This window comes from Rhinatrema bivittatum, chromosome 11 (genome assembly GCF_901001135.1).
Source record: "Rhinatrema bivittatum chromosome 11, aRhiBiv1.1, whole genome shotgun sequence".
Classification (NCBI taxonomy): Eukaryota; Metazoa; Chordata; class Amphibia; order Gymnophiona; family Rhinatrematidae; genus Rhinatrema; species Rhinatrema bivittatum.
In genome coordinates, this window is record NC_042625.1 from 34,325,123 (window position 1) to 34,340,090 (window position 14,968).

At 47.5% G+C, this 14,968-nt stretch overlaps 1 protein-coding gene across 1 annotated transcript in view; it reads left to right on the forward strand.

Annotated features, from left to right (window-relative positions):
- Window positions 1-14,968, forward strand: part of HIP1R (huntingtin interacting protein 1 related) — a gene marked incomplete at its 3' end in the record, with an annotated part of 142,764 nt that overhangs the window by 114,772 nt on the left and 13,024 nt on the right. The window contains 7 exon segments of the mRNA XM_029619483.1: window positions 2,976-3,062; window positions 4,232-4,339; window positions 4,764-4,900; window positions 5,847-5,957; window positions 6,798-6,856; window positions 9,941-9,971; window positions 10,521-10,583. Coding sequence (XP_029475343.1) covers window positions 2,976-3,062; window positions 4,232-4,339; window positions 4,764-4,900; window positions 5,847-5,957; window positions 6,798-6,856; window positions 9,941-9,971; window positions 10,521-10,583 — 596 coding nt within the window.

Consider the following 14,968-nt stretch of genomic DNA (forward strand, 5'->3'; position numbering starts at 1 on the left):
TTAGGTTGGGTTGTCAATCTCAACAAGAGTCAGCTTGTTCCTACCCAGTCCTTGGAATACCTGGGAGCTCTTTTCGACACGAAGCAGGGCAAGGTTTTTCTGTCCACGGATCGTGCACGCAAGCTTCAGTGTCAAGTGCGTCGATTATTAAGTCTTCAGCTGCCGCTGGTTCGCGATTTTCTGACGGTTCTGGGATCTATGGCGTCCACACTGGCGTTGGTTCCTTGGGCTTTTGCTCATCTGCGACCATTACAATTTGCATTGCTCTCCCGTTGGAAGCCGGTATCAGAAGAGTTCCACCTACCACTTCCACTCACGACTCAGGCGCGGGAGAGTCTTCACTGGTGGCTCGATCCGGGCCATCTCTCTTGCGGAGTGTCTCTGTTGGTCCCCGACTGGACAGTGGTGACGACGGATGCCAGTCTCTCCGGTTGGGGAGCGGTCTGTCTAGACAAGTCGGTACAGGGCCGATGGTCCTCCGTCCAGTCGCAGTGGTCCAACAACCGTCTGGAAACCAGAGCGGTTTGCCTGGCTCTGCAAGCCTTCCTCCCGTTGGTCCAAGGGAAGGCGGTCCGTGTGTTGTCAGACAATGCAACAACAGTATCATACATCAATCGCCAAGGGGGGACAAGAAGTCCACTTGTGGCGGAAGAGGCAAAGCTCCTGATGAGTTGGGCAGAGCGCCATCTCAACTCCATAGCAGCGTCTCACATAGCCGGGGTCGACAATGTTCAGGCGGACTTTCTCAGTCGACACCACCTCGACCCCGGAGAATGGGAGCTGACGGAAGATGCCTTTCATCTCATTTGCGATCGTGGGGGCTGCCCCACATGGACCTGATGGCCACGTGGCACAACGCGAAGGCTCCTCGGTTTTACAGTCGACGTCGGGAGCGAGGAGCCGAGGGCGTCGATGCGCTGGTTCTTCCTTGGCCAACCAACGTGTTGTTGTACGTATTCCCTCCGTGGCCAATGATAGGCAAGATCTTAAGGCGCATAGAGTTGCACCCGTCCAACGTGATCATGGTAGCGCCGGAGTGGCCACGGCGCCCTTGGTTTGCGGATCTCGTTCAGCTGTCGGTGGATGCTCCCCTTCGGCTACAGGGGTTTCCGGGGCTCCTTCGTCAGGGCCCCGTTTGTTTGGAGGATGCGGATCACTTCTGTCTCGCGGCATGGCTTTTGAGAGGCAACGTCTAAAGAAAAAAGGCTATTCAGATGCGGTGGTAGCCACGTTACTGCGGTCCAGAAAGCAGTCTACGTCCTTGGCTTATGTACGTGTCTGGGTAGTTTTTGAGGAGTGGTGTATCAACCGAGGGCTAGATCCCATTTCCGCGTCCGTCTCTGATATTCTGGCTTTTCTTCAGGCCGGTCTAGCCAAAGGGCTTTCTTGTAGTACCCTTCGTGTACAGGTGGCGGCGATTGGTTGTTTGCGGGGTAAGGTTCGCGGTTCCTCTCTGGCCCTGCATCCCGATGTCTCTCGTTTTCTTCGGGGGGCTAAACATCTTCGTCCACCACTACATCATCCATGTTCCTCCTGGAATCTTAATTGGGTCCTTTCTTCTTTGTCTACGGCTCCGTTCGAACCCTTAAAACGGTCTACTCTTAAGGATCTTACTTTAAAGACCGTTTTCCTGGTTGCGATTACCTCGGCTCGGAGAGTCTCGGAATTACAGGCTTTGTCTTGTCGGGAGCCATTCCTGCGGATTTCAGATACGGGAGTTTCCCTGCGGACGGTTCCGTCTTTTTTGCCAAAAGTGGTGTCACCGTTTCATTTGAACCAGTCTATTGAGCTTCCTGCTTTCGCAGGTGCTGAATATTCCGACCCGCAATGGAAAGAATTGCGGAAGTTGGATGTGCGGAGGGTTCTCCTCCGTTATCTAGAAGTCACTAACCCTTTCCGGGTGTCGGATCATCTCTTTGTTCTATTCTCGGGCCCAAAGAAAGGAGGCCCGGCTTCCAGGACGACAATCGCACGGTGGCTTAAAGAGGCCATCGGCTCAGCGTACGTGTTACGAGGGAAGCCTATCCCGAACGGTCTCAGGGCTCATTCGACAAGAGCTCATGCTGCGTCTTGGGCGGAATCTTCTCAGGTTTCGCCTCAAGAGATTTGTAGAGCAGCTACCTGGAAGTCCTTACATACCTTCATTAGACACTATCGGTTGGATGTTCAGGCTGCGAATTCTGGGGGTTTTGGAGAGAGGGTACTCCGAGCGGGACTCTCTGCTTCCCACCCTCGGTAATTTAGCTCTGGTACATCCCAGGTGTCCTGGACTGATCCTGGTACGTACAGGGAAAGGAAAATTAGTTTCTTACCTGATAATTTTCGTTCCTGTAGTACCAAGGATCAGTCCAGGATCCCGCCCGTACTGTTCTGAAGAAACGGAGAGTCCGCTCATTTCTTTGTTAACTATTCCGGTTATTGCTTCGTTCCCTCGTTTTGGGGTTCTGTTCCGGTTGGGGGTCCTTGAATGGCGCCCTGTTAAGGTTAGTTATTTAGTTTGGTTGTTCTATTTTTTGTCTACTTTGACATTACGTATGACTGAGGGCTGTGACTGGCACAGGAGCATATGTAGCTCGCCCACAAGTTTTAATCTGTCTCCATCTGCTGGTGCGGGGTCACAACCCAGGTGTCCTGGACTGATCCTTGGTACTACAGGAACGAAAATTATCAGGTAAGAAACTAATTTTCCTTTTTGTAGTCTAGGTTTGTCATCCCTATATCACACCTCCTCAGGGCTGCAAACAGTCTGATTTTGTAGGGGGTGTTTTGAGTAGCCAACCTATGCAAATTAACCTTGTTCTGAGATCATGTGTTCAACAAATATGCCCGATGAATATTCATTGTGGATTTCTTCAAAAAACTATCCTGTTTGTGGCCCTTGACCAGGGGGCACTTCTGCCCTGTGTATCCACGCGGTGGTCTGTCTGTCTCATGCTCGCCTTCCATGCTCCTGCCTGACCCTTGTATCTCCACAGATTACCTTGTTAGCAGAGCTCAGTCAGCCCTGGAATCCATAAGCTCACTGGAGAATGGACACGCTCAGTACATCAAGAACCTGACGGGTGAGTGTCCCGGGAGTCAGTTGCACATCCTCTTCATTTTTATTGGAAGCGAACAGTTGAGAGGAGGTTGAGTGCTGCAGCAAGGGGAGGCGAGTTAAATTACAGAGTATTTCAGCCTTTAGAAGTATTCAAAAAGAATTCATACATTTAAAGATTGAAAGTGGGATAAACATTGAGCCAGAGCACATGACCATAAATCTGTTATAAATCAAGAAGCAATGAAATCCTTAACGTGGTGGATTCATATTGTGACTTGTTGGTGCTTTTCCTTATTTAGGCCAAGTCTCTGTGGACTGATGTTTCAGCAGGGAAGGATTTATTCCTCTGCCACGGCCCCACCCCTCCCCCATCCCGCCCTTCGTCAAACCTCTCGGGAATTTTACGGCGGCCCATTAGACGTCTGCTCCAGCGGTGATCCTCACAGACCCTGCCCCTCTGGGCTTCCATGCGGGGAGCAGGGCCCTAGGAGTGCAGGCATAGGCCCCGCCCTTGCTTCTCTTTGAGGATCACTGCTGGAGCCAAAAGAATAGGTGTGGGGAGGAGCAGTAGCAGAAGCTGCATGGTGGGGGAAGGGGGGGGCCCAGAGCTCAGTAAATTTGCCTCTTTCCCCCTTTAAATGTAGTCATCCTAGTCACAGGCCCGGTAGGCTTGTGCATAAATCCAGGCCTAAGTCTGAGCAGAGCTTAGCATTTTTTTTGTTTTCTTTCTTAGCATAAATACTTGGGGACTGTGATTTGAAAAGCAGTATCCTGCAGTGACAGGGCTGAGACCCTCATACGAGTAGTGGCTGGTTGTTCCGCAACACTTTCATAACGGGACAGACTGACTTGCGTCTGATGTCGTCATTGGTTGTTTTCTTACATCAAGCGATGGTGTCAGCCTGTAGTGACGTGCCTGTAGCATAGAGATTCAGGAATGTAGTTTTTACTTTCAGAATTAAGCCATTTTACAGCTGCACGAGGAAGCAGTGATGCTCCTCCTGCTTCAAAGGATTCTGAAGGGGAGAGGGAACCACCAAAGACTCTTGCACGCGTTGGCTTGTTTAGATCTTGTAGGGAAACCTTGGCGAAGGTTTTCAGTGCCTGCCCTTCTGTATCTCTTGCGGCAGTAAGCCTTTTTTTTTTGTTATCCAATGGAAACTGATGGCTTTATTTTCGTTACCTTGACAGACGCCACGGGGTTGGTGGGGGCACTGGCGCAGTTTGCTCACCTGACGGCTGACACCATTGTGAATGGCAGTGCCACTTCTCACCTGGCGCCCACAGACCACGCCGACAGTAAGTAGTGATTGCCTACTGATGTCACATCCAACTACGTGGCAAGAACAGATTTTTTTTTTCTCCCTTTTGTTCAGTACATAATCAGCTTGTTAATGCAGCCAACGATTTCATTGGGTAGACTCATCATCATGGAACCTGCCAAACTAGTTTTCTCCCAGTTAGTAATGCTAGCTTAGTAACAATGTAAAATTCATTTATTTATTTTTAACTTCCCCATCCTTTTGTGTAGAAACTCTTGCTCTTTCTATGCAGAATGAGGTTGCTGTTGTCTTTCTCGCAGATGGACATGGTGCCCCCTATAATCCCCTGTGGAGTTTTTTTTTTTTGCAGTGGTTGTGGTGTGCAGATTTTTATGTGCAGCAGATCAAACATCTGTGTGCATGAGATCCTGTGCCTGAGAGGTTTTTTTCCTATCTTTCAGGGTTAACGGACAGCTGCAGGGACACTGGGAATCTGAGCCTGCAGTATCTAAGTGAGCTGAAGGATCACCAGTCCTTGAGACATGCGGATCCGGCGGGTGTGAGGAGGAGTCTGGAGAACATCCTTCGCCTGGGCCAGGTAGAGCAAAGGAGGGGATCAGCTCAGAGAAGGGCTCTTTCCTGTCCCCGCTCGCCAGCTGTCATCGCGTAGCCTCTGTGATGGGCAAGGGAACGCTGATCTTGACAAGCAAGAAACCTGAGGGAGTCATTTGGGCCTTTACATGACTAGAGGCAAAAAGCTGGACTTGCTGGAGCAGAAAACTAAAATAATTCTTTGCCTTGGTCTTTGCTGAGGAGGATGTTGGAGATGACCACACCTGAACTGTTTTTTTTGTAGGAGATGTTTCAGAGGAATTGAATCAAATCAGTGTGAATCAGAAAAAGATGCTAGAGCAAACTGATAAACTACATAGTAGCAAATCACTGGAACCTGATAGTATTTGCCCCACAGTTCTAAAGGAGCTCGGATATAAACTGCAGACCAGCTACTAGTAATTATAATTTACCATTCAAATCTTCCTTAGGACAGGAAGGTAGCAAATGTAAGGCCAATTTTCCAAAAGGGGTCTGGAGTGACTCAAATAACTTCAGATTGGTGAGCCTGATGTCTTTGCCAGTTAAAATGGTAGAAGCTATTTTTAAGAACAAAATTAATGGTCTTTTGTGGATAAACATGGTTTAATGGGGAAGAATCATGCATTTAGCAAAGGAAGGTTTCTTTGAACATCTGAAGTATCACCCATTACACATGTGAGATAATTAATATAGTATGTTTGGATTTTCTGAAGGTGTTTGATAAAGTCTCTCACGAGACCCCTCAGAAAACTAAAAAGCCATGGGATAGGAGGCGACGTCTTACTGTGGTAACTGGTTAAAAGACAGGAAACAGAGAGTAGGCTAAACGGTCAGTTTTCCAAAAGTAGAAAGATTAAATAGGGGATTACCCTGGGGATCTGCACTTGTAAGAGTGCTGTCGTCCTGCCTGAGTCCAGTCTAGAGATTGATTTAAGCTGTCATTTTGCTAGGAACTGAGGCCCAAGAGTCTGGACATCAGGCAGGAAGAGCTTGGTGACATGGTCGATAAGGAAATGGCTTCTACTGCTGCAGCCATCGAAGACGCCGTACGCAGAATCGAGGTGAGCCAAGAAGGGTTTTCACTTTGGTGACTGACTTGCCCTGCTTTGAGGTGCCGGTGTACCACCTCATGCTTTATACCTTCTTGAGTGACCCCCTCTCTGCCGCACAAGAGAAGTAAGGTGATCTGCTAAACCTCCCACAGTCTTTCGATGCAGTTAGGGTCAGTTATTTAAGAAATGGGACTAGGCAGAAATGTCTTTAATTGCTGATGACTGCTGATCATCTGTGCTCTTGAAACACACTGCAAATGACATAAAAAGAAAACCCTGCAAGCTCTGCTTCTAAGGTGCACTGCTTTTCTGAATCTTCCCGGTTTTCTGTCTCTTTGTGGTTGGAGATGTGGCAAGAGGCTGGCTGGTTTTGCTCAGTGCTAGAGTTCCAAAATTGAGAGTTCCCGGGTTGATGTTGAGCGTGTCTGATTCTGCTCACAGCTCCTAGTGATAAAGCATGACTGACCTGGTCATTAATGCACACGTGGGTGTGTTCTGTGCAGCACCCAGCTGGAACCTGCACAGGACCTCTGTGCTTTGGATAAAAGCAGGACCTACAGCGCCTTAGTGCTGTTATAATTCTAATGAGCACCATTATATTAGGCTCATATGGTACTGAATCGTCACTTTCTACCTGACCATTAGCACATGAAAAATCAGCCAGCCACATTGCACCAGACCCCTTTTTAAATTCACTTTAATGCACACTGTCACATGAGATCTTGGAACAAGATTTAAGATTTTTCAGAAGCATTGGTAATTTTTTTTCTATTTCTCCCTCTTTACTGCACAAACAGAAGAGATGATAAATGAACTTATGAATATTTTTTCTTTTTTTGTTATATTCAGGAAATGATGAATCAGGCCAGAAAAGGAAGCTCAGGCGTGGAACTTGAAGTAAATGAGAGGTTGGTGAAGATCCCGTGTCCTGCTCTTTGCGTGTTTATGTAGGCCGAAAGGCCGGGCACGCAAATAACTGCAACCCATAGCATTATCTGTGAGGAACGGGTGGTGGTGTTCCGTTGTACCCGGGTCTATCCTGGGCCTTTCAATTAGACTCTAACCAGTTTCCCAGTTCTAGTCGGGAACTGCTCTGATGCACCGTTCCATTTCCAAAGTCAAAAATGTCTTAGGCAGCCAACAATCTCCTTGGAAATCACTGCAAAGCCTGTGTACAGCATGAATGGGGGAGGGCACAGCTGGATATGCAGACATAGCGTACAGGGTAAACAGAGGTCCAGCTGGAGGTGCAGAGCCAGCATGGAGGACCTTGGTTTAGATATAACATCAAAGGCTTCCTTAAGATGCACTTTCTGCTATGTTTTTGATAGTAAGAAGAGAGATAGGAGCCAGTGTACTAAAGTGCATTGACAGCTGTTAACACAGTGTTTATCGTGCATACTAACAGTAGATGTTAATGACATGCAGATCAGGCGGATGGTAAAGTATATGCTTATTTGTGAATGGTATCAATAACTACATCTCTTGTAAGATTGATATCTTGTAAGATACCACGGTCAATGTAACTCGGTTAATATACTATGTTAAAGTTCCTTTAAATGTCCTTTCATTTTTCCTCTTGCTCCCAGTTGCACTTATCCCTGTTTTATTGTAACTGTAACTATTTTATGTTTAACACCTATTATTTATTTCGTTCATTGTTCCTTTTATCACTCCACTGTTTATTGTAAACCGGCATGATGTGAAATCCTCACGAATGCCAGTATAGAAAAAACTAAAATAAATAAATAAAAATCTCCCTGAGGTATAGTTAAGTTTTTTGTGCTTGTGCATCTGTGAAGCATTTTCCACATTTAGATCTTTTAGGTTAATACTATTGCAAGCTAATTTACACGCGTTAACAGAGCTGTTAACGCACATTAACCACTTGTGTTAGTGTTAAATGCTTGCGATAAGAGTTTAACTTGCTTTAGTACATTGACCCCATAATTGGGGAACGAATGGAAGAGGTTAGGCCTGGACACTTGTTTTCATGCTTGTTGACAGGACTCTGGGGTTTGTCGTCTGACGTGCTGCCTACACAGCCTGATCCCAAAAGGCAGACACAGCAATGAGAAATGTTTTGTGTGTAAACCATCAAAGAAAAGTCCTAGAGAACCACCAGGGCTCTGTGCTCCCACTCTCACCCACTCCAGGAGACTATGGGAAAGAAAGGTCACTACAGAGAGATTGCAAAGAGAAGGGAGTCAAATGGCTACCAAAGCACAATTTCTTAGCATGTAGCAGATGGACTCAGGACCAGTGGTATAGTGTGCTCCTGATAGCAGTTGGAGACTGAGTCAGATTTCAATCTGACATCCGCCCTAGTACATATACCCGTGCACGAGGCTCTGATTCTCAGTTTTTTCCGTCTCCATAGCAGTTCGGGACTTCACACATGCACAGCGTTAGAAAACCAAACTCCAAATTTAAAGAAGAAAAAGAAAACCTTACCTCCAAAACGAGCCTCGTTTTCCTGTGGTGATACCTAAGGGTCCCTCCCCCAGTCAAGATTTCCTGAGGTGATTTCCGAGATCCCTCAGAAGTGAGCCTCGGTCCCGGCGTGGACTTAGCCCCCGGGAAAGGGAGTGGCTGAGAGGCAGTGGGTGCAGAACCGAGCGCGGCGGTGAAGGTAATTCCCTCTCCCCCCGCAGCCAGAGACCACCCGAGAGCAACACAAGCACGGGAAAGCCAACCCTTATCTCTAGTTCAGACACCCATATATTACCAGGTGTTGGCGCTTCTCGGCTGAGTGCCCTGGCAGTCTCCAGCTAGAAACCACGTCAACCAATCCGAGTAATCAAGTTAATCAAGTTAATCGAAATTATCCAAACACACACATATCCATAATTGCTTTTCGAGAAGAAAACTGGAGAGCAAAGCCTCATGCACGGGTATATGTAGTGCTGAAGTCAGATTGAAATCTGACTCCGTCTCCAACTGCTATCAGGAGCACACTATACCCATTGGTCCTGAGTCCATCTGTCTACACTAAGGAAAACAAAATTATCAGGTAAGTAATTTCTACAGCCCTCCTCAGCTGGAAATCTCCTCCTATTTTTTTTTATCAAGTAATTGACTTGTTTCATAAGAACATAAGAAAATGCCATACTGGGTCAGACCAAGGGTCCATCAAGCCCAGCATCCTGTTTCCAACAGTGGCCAATCCAGGCCATAAGAACCTGGCAAGTACCCAAAAACTAAGTCTATTCCATGTAACCATTGCTAATGGCAGTGGCTATTCTCTAAGTGAACTTAATAGCAGGTAATGGACTTCTCCTTCAAGAACTTATCCGATCCTTTTTTAAACACAGCTATACTAACTGCACTAACCACATCCTCTGGCAACAAATTCCAGAGTTTAATTGTGCGTTGAGTAAAAAAGAACTTTCTCCGATTAGTTTTAAATGTGCCCCATGCTAACTTCATGGAGTGCCCCCTAGTCTTTCTACCATCCAAAAGAGTAAATAACCGATTCACATCTACCCGTTCTAGACCTCTCATGATTTTAAACACCTCTATCATATCCCCCCTCAGCCGTCTCTTCTCCAAGCTGAAAAGTCCTAACCTCTTTAGTCTTTCCTCATAGGGGAGTTGTTCCATTCCCCTTATCATTTTGGTAGCCCTTCTCTGTACCTTCTCCATCGCAATTATATCTTTTTTGAGATGCGGCGACCAGAATTGTACATATTCAAGGTGCAGTCTCACCATGGAGCGATACAGAGGCATTATGACATTTTCTGTTTTATTCACCATTCCCTTTCTAATAATTCCCAACATTCTGTTTGCTTTTTTGACTGCCGCAGCACACTGTACCGACAATTTTAATGTGTTATCCACTATGACACCTAGATCTCTTTCTTGGGTTGTAACACCTATTCCCTGTACGTACCTGGGTTATTTGATTTTATCATGTTTACATGATGTAAAACAAAGCCTTCCATTCCTACCAATTTTCCCATTTTAACCTTAAAACTGTTGTTCTTTCACAGGATTTTACAGTCCTGCACGGAGCTGATGAAGGTGAGTGTTTCCTCCTAGGTATATGCAGCCGGAAAATGTTTGGTTTTTATTTTTTTCATTTTATTTTTATTCATTTTATTTTTTCCTGGTTTTTCGTTTGTGTGCACTAAATCAAGTATGGGGTAAGGGTGTGGCCTGCTTGTTACAGCGGTTGCTACCCCTAAGTGAGCTGGACGTTCATTTGGATGCAGATACGGCGTTGCTCTCTAAATTGGTGGTGGGGTGGAGGGGAATTAGGGCTGGAGGATACTGGAAGCCAATAGTAACAGGTGGGAGAGAAAAAAAGGGGAAAAAAATGGATAAAGTGCGTAGTTTGCTGGGCAGACTAGATGGGCCGTTTGGTCTTCTTCTGCCGTCATTTCTATGTTTCTAAGTTAGTGCGTAATAAAAATGGGGAAAAAACCCCCAAAACAAAAGCACATCCCTATTTCCTCTTAGTCGGCAGGTGTTAGGCAGAATTACTGCAGGTGCGTTTTGTAACTCTTCCTTTTGCTAGCCTCCGCTGGAGCTCTAAACCTTCCTTTTTTTTTTGGGGGGGGGGGGTTGTAGGCCATTCGGCTTCTGGTCGTAACCTCTACAGATCTGCAAAAGGAGATTGTGGAGAGCGGAAGGGTAAGGATTTGTTTTATTGCTGTGTTTTCATTTTGTCATACAAAACTATGGGAACTTGTAAGATAAATTTGTGTAGCATAATGTGGAATGCAACTCTGCATAATCTATTATCCTTTTTGTAATGAGAGTGAATGTTAGGTGTTTTGTACCATCATGGAAACCTCTGTTCTTCTTTCAGCCTCACCAGCTGTGTAATGGTTATATTGTTCCTGCCAAGCAGGACTAGATTTAAAATTTCAATGCCTGGAGACATTGTGAGGAGCGGTTCCCCAAGAGTGCCCCTACCTAAAGCTTTGCCTCCACATTGGGTCCTCATCACCTCAGTTTGCTTCTGCTTACAACAGATTTAAAAAAAAAAAAAACTAAGCACAGGACCTGCAGGACGACATGCACTTACATAATATGGGGTGACCCCCCATCTCTCGCCTCTTGCATGGACTTTGTTACTAAAGAAACCCGTGCGAGGGGCAAGGCTGCTCCTGGGCCCGTGGGTGTGTGCCAGCTCGCAGGTCTCATGCTGACTTTCTGTTGCCACTGCTGCAGGTGCCAGCTGAAGATCGCAGCCGGCAGCATGGCACTTTCAGAATTTGGTGCTGCAGGCAGCTGTCAGTGTTACCTATGCCAAAATCCAGGCCTGCCTGTCAGACTATCTGCTCTCACTTTGAGCGCAGGAAGACTGTGATTTTCTAGCATGTAGCCAGATGGACTCAGGGCCAATGGGTTCTGCTCCCCTGCCAGCAAATGGTGACTGAGTCAGGTTTCAAAGCTGACGTCACCCTAGATTCACCCCTGCAGTGACCTCAGCCCTTTTCTCCATCTCCAGCAGATGCGGACATGCTTTCCCTATGGGGATCGCTGTACCTTTTGGAAGAAGAAATTCAACTTTTAAATTGGAGAAAAGATTGAGCCCCACTTTCCTGTGGTGATACCTAAAGGTCTCTCTCCCAGTTGAGAATTCCTGAGGTGATTTCTGAGATCCCTCAGAGGTGTGTGCCTTAGTCCGGTAGCCATTTCCAGCGTGGACTTTGCTGCTGAAAGATAGCGGGTGCAGGAAGCTGAGCACAGCGGTGATGGCCAAAGCCCTCTTCCCCCCCCCCCCCCCCCCCCCCACACACACACACACAGCCAGGGACCGTATCTGTACTCAGCCAGTAAGCAGTGAGCCCAGGTAAGTTTAGAAGAAAAAAGATTTACTTTCAGAGAAGAGGGGTTTCAGTAAGACTTCCTCTGGTCTCCTTGTTTGGCGCCCCGTACTGACGTCGTTCCCGATCTCGGGTCATAGGGAAGTGGGCTTCCGAGCAGGTTGAGCAGCCCCACTTTAAGCTTGATCAGCGCACTGCATGGTAGGCCACAGCAGCGCCATCTTGCACACATTTTTGTGCGCCTCATATTGCCCACCATCGGATGATGAGGCGCACCGCGTGCATAATGTGAATGTACTTAACGCACACAATAAAGTAAGCGCAGGATACAGGAAAAACCAGGCGCACTGGCTGTGCATGTGCCTCACCATGATTCGCCCAGGCGCTCACAATTTAAGCGCATACATTTTTAAGGCGAGCCGATCGAACGCACAGTTACCGCCGGCAGCCAAGAAACATAAGCGCCTTCCTTTCTGCGCTGCTTGTCATATTAGGGCTTCTGAGCCTGACTTGGATTCCAACTTGTCAGCACTGTGAGGAAGCCCAAGGGGATTTGGCCTCCCCGGACTTTGCTGAGCCTGGCCCCTCCCATTCAGATGATGGATTGGCAGTCTTAACTGGAAGTACTCTGGATCTGAGTAACCCCTTGGCTGGCTCTTCCATGGGAGAGGGAAACTAGACTGGACCCATCTCAGTTCCCCCTGGGCTAGGCATGGACCTGGTGACCTTTTCTTGGGTGGAAGTTTTCCAGGGACTACAGGCCTTTCTACAGGCTCAGTCTACTTCCTCGCCCTCTCCCATTCCTGTTGGCAGACCTTAAGGCATGCCCCACCCTGACCAAGGGTATTCATAGTGGGGAGCCCGATGGCACAGATGAAAAGCAAGATCCCTTGGAAGAAGGGGAAATTCCCTCGGGATTAGAACCATATCGAACCATGTTACGCTTCTTTCATAGAGCTGAATTGCCGGCCTTGGTTTCCCTGACCCTGAAAATGCTGGGAGTTCCTGGAGCGGAATCTATGAACCAAAGAAGAACCCCATTTTGATTTCCTTGCACAAAGCCTCTTGCTACTTCCCAGTACTGGAAGCCATCCAGGAGTTGATTGACCTGGAATGGGATGCCCCAGAAGCAAGTTTTAAAGGGACTGGGCATTAGAAGTTCTATTCCTGCTGGATCCATCAGTGAGAGAACATTTGTGTTTACCTAAAGTGGGTCTGCACTGTCTCTAAGTGAACTACTATCCCAGTGGAGGGAGGAGCGGCCTTAAAGGATGCACTAGATAGATGGAGTCTACATTAAACAAGCCTTTGACACAATGGCAGTGACCTTACAGATTGCTTCTTGTTGTGCCCTGGTAGCATGTTCATGCCTACTTCCCTCTCAAGAGGTGGATGACTCTGTGGTGAAACCCAGAAAGGCTATGGAACCCACTGCCACTTTTTTAGCAGACACAGGCTAAGATTTAGACTGTACTTCAGCCAGAGGAGTGGCCTCAGTGGTAGTGGCCAGAAGACAGCTATGGCTGTGGAATTGGTTAGCAGATGAAACCTCCAAGGCCAACCTTACAAAGATGCCCTTTAAAGGATCACTCCTATTCAGAAATAAATTGGGCAAAAATGGCCAGTAAATGGGGTGAATCTCCAGTCCCCCGGCTAAAGCAGTTGCAGCGCCCCCTCACCTATGAGGCGCCAGTCCAGGGGCTCTCAATGTTTCCATTCCTACAGAAATTCAACATTTCAGAGGTCTCTGCCCTTTGGAAGAACTCAGTCCTTTCATAGTAGACAGTTCAAGAGAGGGGCAAATTTGGGTTCAGAATCGTCCCGAACCTCTCATTGACATTTTACCAACCCATCTTCAGAATGAGGAGATAAGGGATTGATTGTCTCTCTTTTACCAAAGGTGGGTCAAGATCACTTCGGACAGTGGGTACTGGAAGTCATACCAAAAAGATATGCGCTGGAATGTCACAGCACTTCTTGGGACGTATTCATGATGCCTCCTTGCCATTCGCAGCACAAAAAGCAGGCAGTGGAGATTACTCTTTTAAGGCTCCTCAGGATGAGGGCTATAATCCCAGTACCTTCGCCACAGGAAAATACAGGGCGTTTTTCCGTCTATTTCATCGTACCCAAGAAGGAAAGTTCCTTTCGTCCCATCCTGGATCTCAAGAGTGTCAGCCGTCATCTACAAGTGAGTCATTTCTACATGGAAACCTTATGCTCCATCATAATGGCCGTACAACCGGGAGAGTTCCTAATCTTCCTGGACCTATCCAAGGCCTACCTACATATTCCAATCTGTCAAGAACACCAACTCTTCCTACGCTTTGCCTTACTGGGTCACCATTATCAATTCCGGGCACTGCCCTTTGGCCTAACCACCGCCCCAAGAACATTTTCCAAGATTATGGTGGTCGTGGTGGCAGCATTGAGAAGAGAAGGAATCCTAGTACACCCGTACGTGGAAAGCTGGTGGATCTGGACCAAGTCCATGGAAGAAAGTCTTTGGGTGACCAACAGGGTGACCACCTTCTTTCAGGAATTCGGTTGGGTGGTAAACCTGGCCAAAAGCAATCTCAAATCCTCCCAGTCCTTGGAGTATCTGGGAGTCCGGTTCGACACCAAGCAGGACAAGGTCTTCCTCCCGAACACGCAGATAAGGAAGTTTGATGTTCCAAGTGCATCTGTTGATGAACACGAGACGCCCAACGGTGTGGAGCTATCTTCAAGTCCTTGGTTTTGATGGCAGCAACCCGGGAAGTAGTGCCGTGGACGAGGGCACACATGCAACCACTTCAGCCCTCCCTGCTGTTACGTTGGAACCCGCAGTCTCAAACTATTCGATTCAGCTCCACTTACCAATAGGAGTCTGCTCTCACCTCAAATGGTGGTTTCAGGAGGCTCATCTGAGCAGGGGGGTGTCCCTGTCCTCCCCGAACTGGCTAGTTCTTACAATGGACACAAGTCTCCAGGACTGAGATGGCCCAGGGACATTGGACGGAGGAAGATCAATCACCTGAAAGACTGGGCAGTGAGGCTGGCGTGCTTGCAATTCAGCTACAGACTCCAGGGTCAAGCGGTCCACATAATGGCTGACAACGCAATGACAGTAGCCTACATCAACCACTAGGGAGGAACCAAGAGCCAGAAGGTGTCTCAGGAGATAGACTTGCTTATGGAATGAGTAGAAAAGCATCTATAGACAATCTTTGCCTCACACATTGCAGGAAAAGACACGCCGTC